The sequence below is a fragment of the Ascaphus truei genome, chromosome 6, assembly GCF_040206685.1.
Source record: "Ascaphus truei isolate aAscTru1 chromosome 6, aAscTru1.hap1, whole genome shotgun sequence".
Lineage (NCBI taxonomy): Eukaryota > Metazoa > Chordata > Amphibia > Anura > Ascaphidae > Ascaphus > Ascaphus truei.
The window spans coordinates 112,511,151-112,522,235 of NC_134488.1; the positions used below are offsets into that span (position 1 = coordinate 112,511,151).

General features: G+C 40.3%; 1 protein-coding gene across 1 annotated transcript; it reads left to right on the forward strand.

Annotated features, from left to right (window-relative positions):
* Window positions 1-1,952: 1,952 nt before the first annotated feature.
* Window positions 1,953-10,723, forward strand: LOC142497678 (complement C1q subcomponent subunit C-like). Its single transcript, XM_075605788.1, has 3 exons — window positions 1,953-2,159; window positions 4,336-4,528; window positions 7,933-10,723. The coding sequence occupies exons 2-3, from the start codon at window positions 4,354-4,356 to the stop codon at window positions 8,487-8,489; spliced, it is 732 nt and encodes a 243-aa protein (XP_075461903.1). The 5' UTR covers window positions 1,953-2,159; window positions 4,336-4,353; the 3' UTR covers window positions 8,490-10,723.
* The last annotated feature ends 362 nt before the right edge of the window (window positions 10,724-11,085 follow it).

Below are 11,085 nucleotides of genomic sequence, written 5' to 3' on the forward strand. Positions count from 1 at the left end.
CGCAATAGGACTGTTCACCAAGGAGTCTGGGAGAAGCAAATAGCACTACACGCACAGGAGCTGTGGAACCAGGAGAGGTATCACGATTGTGCCGGGGGACTACTGTGTGGACGCACATCTTTGAAGTGTACCGGATCCGGAAATGGACATACAGCACACGCCTCTCACCACAAGGTTTCAGCTCTCCATCTGAGGAATACCTGTGACTACCCAGATGAAGCTTGTACTTTGTACAGATCATATGTGCATGTTCTATCTACTTTTGTGAGTGGCCTGTTTTTATCTAATTTTTATTAAAATATTGTACCGATTTACGCTATGGAGTCCGCGCTGTCCTTTTTTCTTTTATATATAAATATATATATATATATTTATTTAATTATATATATAAACAGAACTCACATTTGTGACAAAAATTGTCTGCTTTTGCGCCACTATTTGCATCATTTCTGTACCTGGGAGACATTGACCAATAGATAGAGAAAAGTGGGTGCTCAAAAAGTGTCGGTAATATATACTGTCCTTAAAAGTATAAATATAGGCTCTGGAGTAATGCTCTATTATGGAGTGGGTGTGAATAATGGCAAAAATGACAGACCAGTCAGTTGATAATAAAGTGTCTCCTGAAGTGAACCAACAAGAGGAAAAATAAATCCACTTGTAGTTAACTCATTGGAGTCAAACTAAATTAAAACTGGTTTATTCCTTTTTAACCACCTGGCTCCCTAGCAGTACGCTGTTGTTTTTTCTTTTTCTCGACATTGACCAATAGCCTCTCTTATGTTTCAGAACAGATGACTTTGTGATCTAATACAGGGGCACAACCAGAAATTGTTTTTGGGCGTGTAGACGGACGTTCACAGAGGTACACAATTAGGAGGCTTTATAATGTGAAATTATAATAGGCTTTATTGTGCCTGTTCCTTTTCATCAGGAAATTATCCAAACACAGGGGGGGGGGACAAAGCTTCCATTCACTTGGGAGTATTTCTAGTGAAATCCTATGCAATTAGTTCACATCTCCATTAGTTAAGCATGTCTCGCAGCCCCAAAACATATAACATGAAAATAAGCAGATATAAGCAGTCTCTTAAGAATAAAAGTCTTATCTGTTTCTTGGAGGGAAAATCTTCTCACTTCCTGGTTCAGCTTCAGGTGTAGTAGTTTTCCCTGTGTCTTGAAATCAGCTCTGCTGTGCAGATCTCAAGACCGGTCAGCTCCAAAGGTCAGCTCTCAGTCAGAGCTAAGGAGTCACTTCCTGTCTCAAAGGCAGGCTTTTTGTAAACAATCTAATCAGGCAGGTGGTGTTTAGTAATTAACTACCACACTGCTAGATTAAAGGCACATTACTGAACAGGTATAAGTCCCCTGTTACAGGGCGGTTAAAACTTTTTAACATGATGTCCTGCAACATCGTGGCATCATGACATCACTGCGTGACGTGACGTTGTCACGGTAACGCATAGCCATGTGACATCACGTCACCATCACGACGCAGCATCACATGACGCAGCAATGTCGATGGAGGACGGCTGCTCTCTCCGCCAGCAATAAGTTTTATTGCTGTGGGGAAGAGCGCGGGTCCTCTGGTGTATTTCACCGTCATCTCTTAGCATACAGTGCTTCCACTGCAGCCAAGGATTCTGGGAAATAATCTAATATAAAATAGCTCATCTCTAGTAAATAAAGTTATACATGCAATCAGATGGACACTTGTCTTGTGGTATGCATTGATAATATAGCTACTTTTAGAGAACGTTCTACCCCACTTCCTAATTCTCGTTGTTCTAGAAAATGACACATTATGTCCTGACAAAATCAGTTTCCTTTCCAAGAAGCTGATCTTGCTGTTTTTTTCCCCGGGGTAATAAAGCAGAAGAGAAAGGGACTGTTCTGTTTTAACCCTTTTTCTGCTGCAGCGGTTGATGACTCCTCTGCAGAAATAGGGGGTAATGTATGAGCAAATAGAGGTGAAATAGGATTTGAAACTTGGCTCTCTCCCTAAATTAAGGCCATGGGAGGGTGAGTACATGTTGCTTAACAAAGCACTTCCCCCACGATGCGTGTTTACTAACGAGTGCCCAATTGCTGCAACTTTGTCCGGTGCTCTGGGAGACTAAACCTTGCATGGGAGTTACACCATTCACAGCTTGATTAAGGTAAGAAACATAGAACTTTTCCTTTCCTTTCCAGAAGGTTGTTTGTTTTGTGGATGGGTTTCACTTATTCTGCACGCTTTGAGATATACCCAATTTAGAAATAGTACATTATAATTGAGTGTACTTAGGAGTCTGGCTGATAGTCCCCAGTTGGGAAGATCAGATCAAGATACAGTATAAAACTCAAACAAAATCTTTAGCACAGCAGCAAGTTTAACTTAAAAATCACAATATTAAATGAGAAAATTCCACGTATCAGCATTTCAACTCACAGTTTCATCAAGACTGGAGCAAAGTCGTTCATCAATACTAGATTCACTTTAGCAGTGATGGGGGTACTTTTCCAGCGTTGTTTTAATTTAAAGAGGGAGAGTCACAATGCTCTGATAACTAGTATCGGAGCTCGGTCGGCATTAACTGCCATTGACATGAATTGCAGTCAACGCTGATCGTACTGTGATACCCGTTATCAGACCTCTGTGTAGAGATGGGTGAATCCGCCCAAAAACGTTTCCCAGATTTTTTCCAAAAAATCTGTTTCGTGGTGTAAAATCTGCAAACAGATTTGGTCAGTTTTAATCCGCACGGATTCATGAAAAACCGCCATTGGATACAGCCCGTGGATATATGTGCCGAGTCCAATCTGTTGATTGGATCTACAAATCCGTCCACAGGTTTCAGCATCCGCGAATCCCCCTTTTTGAGATTGATCCGCTGAAATCCGTGGACCAAAGGAACCGGCTGATCCGCTGCGGATCCAAATTCGCCAAAAAATGTGCCCATCTCTACCTTTGTGAAGCCTCTCTAAAAAGTTTAAATGTCTGCATTTGGGTTGATAAAACTCAGGTGCAGAATCTGCAGGGAGGGGTAGACAACCAGCCAGGAGTAAAGGGACCTCTGGGTTTTTGTTATCTATCTTGTGGCTGTAAGGTGATGTAACAATGTGATCGCACATTGGAAACATTCAGAAGGGTGTTGTTGTTTACAGTACATGGTTTGAAACCGAGTGTGAGATCCATCTACAAATGTCTTATTTCCATGCCTTAGACACCAGAACTTAAGATTAAAAAAAACTTACTTAATAAACTATTATTATTTTTACTATTATTATTATTTTATATATGTTTTACTATTATTAGTTTATAAAAAAAACTATATGGACGAGACGCTGAGGTGTAATTCTGAGAATACTGTTGTAATTTCCCCTCCCTCACCTCATCCCCTCCCACCCCCTCATCCCCTCCCCTCCCTACCCCCCCCCCCCCACCCCCTCCCCATGTTAGTTACTGTGTTCTATCCCTTATGGTTGCCCCCCCACCATCCCTCCATCCCGTGAGTGACTGACGTATGCGATTTTTGTACAACACTACAATTATGTATGTTCAGTAAGGTGAGCTACCTATATGAATAAAGGAATGCCGATGTACTGTAATGCGTAACAATTTCCCCTACCCTTTTTCCCTTCTGTACCCCAATTTTACAATAAAAAATCTATATATATATATATATATATTATATATATATATATATATATATATATATATATATATATAAACTATATAAAAAGAATTGCAAGCAAGTATTTCTCAGACAATGTCAACTTACAGTACTCAAAGTGAGTAGTGCTACCTTTCAGACCTATGTTTACAATCACAAATCACACACATGTAGTAGTATTCCTCTGGATTGCTATGTGGAAATAGCATTGCCAACCGTATTTAGGTCTGCAAGATATGCAGGCACAGTTCTGTATCATTTTCTTAAATCATTCTTAAGTAACATGGGATTCTTAGTGCAGAGGAGAGAAAATGTTTCAATGAAAACAGAAATGGATTGTCTAGTCCATGAGACATGAGTCAAATTGGTAGCCATGGTGAGGGCTATAACGTTTCAAACATTCATCTATTTTTTATAATATTATGGTCATGTGCCTGATCCCAAGCAATATCATAACCAGTGGTTGACAAATCACCCAAAAATCTACTCGCCGAACCAAAAAATCTACTGGCCACCTAGTCCCGCTCCCAATCCCGCCCTGCTTGGGGTCGGCCATGAGGAGGTCGCCACGGGCCTGGGGTCAAATCCAGTCGCCACGGGCCTGTATTTTAATGGATTTGTCGAACACTGATCATAACTATAACTCCCTTAAGTGCTAATCCTATGGCTTGATGTGTAGTTCTTTCCAGAATCAGAGATGAACAGCCACATAAGGATGTCTCTGAGCACTGGACTTATTCTCCTGGCGTTGGTGAGCTTGGTGGGATGTGAGACCTGTCCATGCACGTCTGCCACTCCTGGTCTGCCAGGCATCCCCGGAACCCCAGGGAAAGATGGAAGGGATGGCTACAAAGGTGTTCAAGGGGAACCAGGTAAAGTCAAATGTTAGCAGATAATACTTTATGCCACATGAACTACCCTAGATGCTGTATTTTATGTAATGGCTTTGTATTTTTGTACAACCATTTTTTTTTATCTTGGTCATTGATACTGTTTCCACAGAAACCACATACTCCGTGTAGCTTTTTACATTGTTGTACACCTGAAATATACATAAAAGCACTAACAAGTAAAACGTTATCTATTCAATGAAGCGGAAATCTTCCTTAACAAGGCGAAGGCGGCTTCATAGTATATAGAACAGGAGCCTTTCTTATTTCTATATATAAAGCATGCGACAATGTATAATTCTACATTCTAACCCAAGCTGGTAATGATTTGGCTCTCCTTTTATAAATCTGTAAAAAACCTGATTGCGTGCCTAACAAATTGGCCGCCTTTCAGTTTCAATCAATCCTTCAGTCAGTGTAACTCAACAGCTACAATTTATTTTGATATTACAAAGGCAATAGTATCTATTGAAACAGTTGACAGCTCAAATTACTGGGAACATTGGCAACAAATGATCACAAACAGGATCCCCACTGCTGGGGAGGTGGGCAAAAACCTGCTATAGAAATCAAAAGATGCTTTAAAACCAAATAAAAATGGCATTAAGAGTTCAATAAAAAAATGGAAAAAAAAATCACTATTATCTAATACAACAGAACTAATATATATATATATATTTTTTTTTTTTTTAAACACACATACTGTAAGATTGCACATGTTTTGCTGCTTCAAGAGTGGCTACATCTCACACCTAAACTGGGAGAATATACAGTACTGTTGCTAAAAAATGTTTCCAAAATGTTGAAATTAAAGAGAAACTGTTATTGAAACATTCATGAACTTATTTTATGCGGCAGTTTAAGAAACAATATCTTTAGATATCCATCCAAAATGTATTTAAAAAAAAAAAAAAACTTGAAAAAAAAACTAATCATTTCTTTCAATCTTATGGGAGTATCCATTTTTTTTTTCTTGCCAGAAAATCTTTGAACCAGAAGACTGCCATACGATAAGATAGATAAGAATCAATTAAACAAATGATCACCAAAAAGTGTTTATTTTTCAAGGGTGTAGCTTTTCTGCTGCCCGGGTCATCTAGCTGTGTTTTTTTTTTTTTTATCTGGGTGCACATGTGCTATGATTAAGAAAAGATGATGCTCTCCTGCTGTAAAGGAACCACAGAGTATTTTCATTAGTGAGGTCATTTCTAGCTGATGTGAAGCAGGTAAATGCTGTATCACATTGCAAAAAGAATAACAGATAGGATAAGGAAAGTTTGCTTTGCGGGAGAGTGATACTAAAGACAGACACTGGGGATACTGAAACCTCAAGTCCAAGGAGATATAATATACTCTTGTTATGATACAGTCTGTTCTTTTTTGTAATATATTAAAAAGTAAGCAGTCTTTTGTTATAGTTAACAATGAATGATATGCTGTGCATATACATGCGATTCATATATGTCAGTACATAAAGTAGTATTACCTCATTTTTTATTATTTCATATCTTTTTCATTCATATATTTTAGGCTGATAGATGTGAGGTTGGTGAACAGCATTTTCAAATGAAAAGAGCAGCAGTTAGCTGGTTGAAGGCACTTTAAAACATCTTTATAATAAATAAAACTGTTATAATAGTGGCGTTCAAGTCATGCATTAGGCCAGTGATTCCCAACCAGGGTTCTGTGGAACCCTGGGGCTCCCTGAAGCAGTCTCAGGGGTTCCTCTATGGACCACAGAGACCCCCCCCCCCCCTTGGGTTTGGTATGTATTTTGGTATGTATTTTGTAGGGTGGATTGAGAGAGAGTGGGGTAATTGACGGAAGGTAGGGGCGAGTGAGAGAAGAGAGGAGGGCCGGAGGGAGGGAGTGAGTGAGGAAAAGAGGGAGTAAGAGAGAGACGCAAGGGATAAATACATGCGAGGCGGGAGGGGGGAGAGTTAGTGAGATGGATGGGAGAGAAATACATGGGTAGAGGGTGGGGAATAGAGGTGGCTCGTGAGGTGTGAAATGTTGTGACTGACCCCTGTCGAACTTAATATGTGTCAGCCAGATAGGGGTTCCCCGAGATTTTTCGAAATACTTCAAGGGTTCCTCCAAACAAAAAAGGTTGGAAATCACTGCATTAGGCTATAGTCCTGGGCAATTTGTCTATTTGATACTAATGCTGTGTCTTATTGATTAAAAAAATAAAGACAATATTAAATACAATGACAAGGACAAAAAGTAAATTTTCTTTCAAACAAATCAAATATTACAAATTGTCATTTTTAATATTCAAACAACAAATACTGTAACAAAAATAGTTTTTCATTATATTAAGGATGATGTAGTAATCCTTCACGGGACCAGCTGTATGGTGGGACCATACCCCATCCGGATTTATTCTCAGTCCCACATTGAGCAGCCACTTTACCTTTTGTTTCAGCATTGACCCTCATTCTCTCTAGACTGTCCTTATTTGATACGTCATCCTGTTTATGTAATTTATAGCACTCAGTATCCCCATTGTACCTCGCTGCACAATAAGTTGAGCTTGCACTCCTAGTCTATATGACACTTTGTGAGTTTTATCAATACTGTACTTGTTGCTATATTTAATATGCTTTAAAAGCAAGTACTGCCAAAAACACAAGAGTGAATAGCACAACAATAGTTATCACAGTCCCGAGAAGAGGTACCAGAGGTAAGTGCCCCCCTGTGCTCTGCCCATGCTGTGCTTTGTGGTCTGCCCATGCTACGCCCTGTGGTCTGCCCATGCTGTGATTTATGCTCTGCCCATGCTGTGATTTGTGGTCTGCCCATGCTGTGCCTGTGCTCTCCTTGAGCTCTGCCCTGTGCTCTGCCCATGCAGTGCTCTTGCTCTGCCCTGTGCTCTACGCTCTGCCCATGCTCTGTATTTTCATTTATATATGATTTTAAAATCCTGTACTTCCAAACACATAAGAGTGAACATTACAACAATAGTTTTCACAGTCCCGAGAAGAGGTACCAGGGGTAAATGACCCATTTGCTTTGCCCTGTGCTCTGCCCAGGCTCTGAATTTTCATTTCAACAGAGCCGGGCCGGCACAACACATTACAGATATATTATACCCGACATTATACAGGGAAGTATAATACACAATTTATCATTACTACTCTGGGGGTTCCTGGGCATTGCATGTGGCAATAGGATAATGTAAGAATCTGGTTGCCATCATCATTTCCAAATGTCCTCCCGAGTAGGACTGTCCCATGTAGGGTCCCTGGCCCCTGGCAGTGCCCGGGTGATGAAACTACCACTGGAGACTCCAAGCAATGTATGAAAGTCTGTGAATCAAAAGGGTTTATAATAGCATGAATATCTGACAAGTGATGCTTATTGCACATTTTCCATTATACCAGGTATCCCAGCTGCACTCAGAAGCCACGTACTGAAAGGTGAAAAAGGAGTCATAGGTGTGCCAGGTCCTACAGGCAAAAATGGCCCTAAGGGACCCCATGGGCCTGAAGGAGAGAAAGGGGAGCTGGGCCTAAAAGGAGAACATGGAACACCTGGCGATCATAAGCGTCAGTATCAATCTGCATTCACAGTGGCAAGAATGACGGCAGAGTACCCTGCCAAAAATTCGCCCATCATATTCACCAGGGAGATCACTAATGATCATAAAGACTACAATGTAGCCACAGGAAGATTTACTTGTAGGATCGCAGGACTGTACTATTTTACCTATCACGTCTCCCAGGCATACAACCTTTGTGTCTCTCTGCTTGTGAACAATGAGATCAAGGCAAACTTCTGTGACCATATGTCCAACAAGATTCAGGTCACATCTGGCGGGGTTCTTGTACAACTCACCAAAGACCAGCAGGTCTGGCTGGCAGTCAACGATTACAATGGTTTGATAGGCATTGAAAATAATGATAGCGTCTTCTCAGGTTTCCTTATATTTCCAGATTAAAGGTCACAGATGTTTCCTCCTCTAACCATTTAGCTATTGAAGTGATTTTCATATCCTCGTTTCCAAAATATATTAAGGATATCTGATTCTTAGAAAGACAAAGGCCCAGAATTACTAAGCGGTGCTATGTTGTAAGGCACCTCCCAGCGTTGGAAGACAGTTGACAGGACCATTCCAGTAAAGGGGCTGCAAGGTGTCTTCTGACGCAGGGACGTTTCTTTGGACTAGAACTGTTTAGCAAATGTGCCCTGAAATGTCCCAAACCTGTTAAGTATATGATGGTGTTTTCGTATCGAGGGTGAAAACTGAATGATGCCCAATTACAAATGTCAGTACCCAAGCTTCTAGGAAAATAGTTTAATAATTTGACCCCTGAGTCTGTTGCACACCACAAGTTTATATTACGAATTAAGACCATTTTTAACACAATAAATGGCAGGATTGTGGGCCATATTTATTAATTACTTATTTCTATCAAAATTCATTCTCTGGCACCAACAGACAGATTATGGCCATTCACTTGATTGGGCTTTAAGGTGTTTTACGGCACTGGAAGGTGTCCAATGGCAAAGCACCACTTGGTAGATATGGCCCTATCATTCTATCCTATCCTGCCATCAAACGTGTTGCTAATTTAGCTGAAATGAAAGTCATCAGTGATGAGATGCTTATTTAAGCTTGTCTGCCATTAATCCTAGAAGGAATATACTGTGCGTTACCCCAAACCCTTTAGATCTGGACATACATGTATGACAGGCAGAAACTTGAACACAAGGTTGTACCCAGTTCCACTAGATAGACAGCAGCTGATGCCACTAATAATCTATTGCTGCCTTTCAGCAAAACTTTCTCTAGATGTGCATCACTAATAAAATGTCCCATCTTCCTTCGCATGTACAGTACAGCTTATACTGCCAAAGAAAAGACACCTAATTACCAGGCAGGTCAACGCTTAGTAGCCCTTAGCGAAATTAATTGGAGGCTTAACTTGACAGGGAGTGTACAGGTTTTGCACGAAACAATTGTAAACGCAGAATAATAATGCATTACTAGAAATAAACATCAAGAAAGTTAGACTGATAATGTGATATGTTACCTGCTCCTTATCAAGAGATGCCCACAACTGACTTGTCGCTTTGGAATTGTGTGCAACTTACTAATAAATATGCAAAGTCAGCAGTGGAGAAAAAAGGGAAATACTGTATAGGGTAAAATTATACCTGTGTCTAGGGCATGGGGTGGTCAACTCAGTCCTCAAGGGCTACCAACAGGTCAGGTTTTCAGGATATCCTTGCTTCAGCACAGGTGGCTGAATCAGTGGCTCAGAAGGAGACAGGAGAAGAAGGAGGGGCTCAGTGAGTAAAGACACTGACTGGCAATGACTTTGACGCAGGGGAACCTGGTTCAATTCCTGGTATCGGCTCCTTGTGACCTTGGGCAAGTCACTTTATCTCCCTGTGCCTTGGGCACCAATAACATAGATTGTAAACTACATAGGGAGCAGGGACTGTATCTGCAAAATGTCTCTGTACAGCACTACGTACAACTACTGTAGCAGCACTATACAAGAACAAACAATTATTATAGGACTGAGCCACTGATTCCCCTGTGCTGAAGCAGGGATATCCTGAAACCCTGACTTGTTGGTAGGACTGGAGTTGGCTACCCCTGATCTAGGGTAATAATGGCCATGGGTCAATGATGCATTTTCAAGCTCATCTGCATCTACAGCATATCAACCAAAGCAGCCAATTGACATCCCATTATCTGAATGAAAGGTCCCCAGCCAGCAGCTGTTAAAAGTCACATTGTGTAAAGAAAGATCAGAGGAGCCAATACATTCACACATTTGTTCTATGTTGCTCTTTGTACTCTGGTCAGGACAGGGAGGCAAATTATTATTTTAAAAAACCTAAGAAATGGTGACCAAATCTCTGCATTCCCAAGCAATGGGAAGAGATCTCCACAGCTGAGCAAAATAACATTGAAACATGTTTAATAACGTTCGAGTTTTTAGATTTTTTTAAGGTATCAGTCACCAAGATGTAATCCCTTAAAATATCACTGTCATGGACTTGCATTTTGCTCGAGGATGGCTCTTTTAATGTAATAAAGACCTGAATGCTTTTGAAGCACATTTGCAGTTATTTTGCCTTTGATGTGACTGCCTGTAATGTAAATAACATGTATATGTGGAATTGTTATTAAATGACTCAAGCTGATTAACAAATAAATACTGCCGTGCAATAAATGCTTCAAGCAAATTGTTTTGAAGACATGCAAAACCTACATAATTAAGGCGCTAACAATGTCAGTGACCGCTTCTTACAGGCAGTAATACCAAAAATATGTCCCTTGATTGTCGTATTAACTAATTCTTTCAGTGCTGGATCATGCATCACATTGCAACACATGCATTGTCAGTTTCTCCTAAGTTTAACTTGAAGTGATAACTTTTCCTGGGAATGTCTTTCTTAATTATTGAGTTGCTTTTCTTTAGGAATAAAGCTAAATAAACACAATCAGATGTATTTAAACCAAAGCCTTTTGTGTGATTACCACTTCCTATATTTACTAATGACATAACAAGATACTA

Coding starts and splice junctions, on each gene's coding strand:
- LOC142497678 (XM_075605788.1), top strand. CDS start 4,354: ATGAACAGCCACATAAGGATGTCTCTGAGCACTGGACTTATTCTCCTG. Junction 4,529..7,932: donor AGGTGTTCAAGGGGAACCAG/GTAAAGTCAAAT, acceptor CCATTATACCAG/GTATCCCAGCTGCACTCAGA.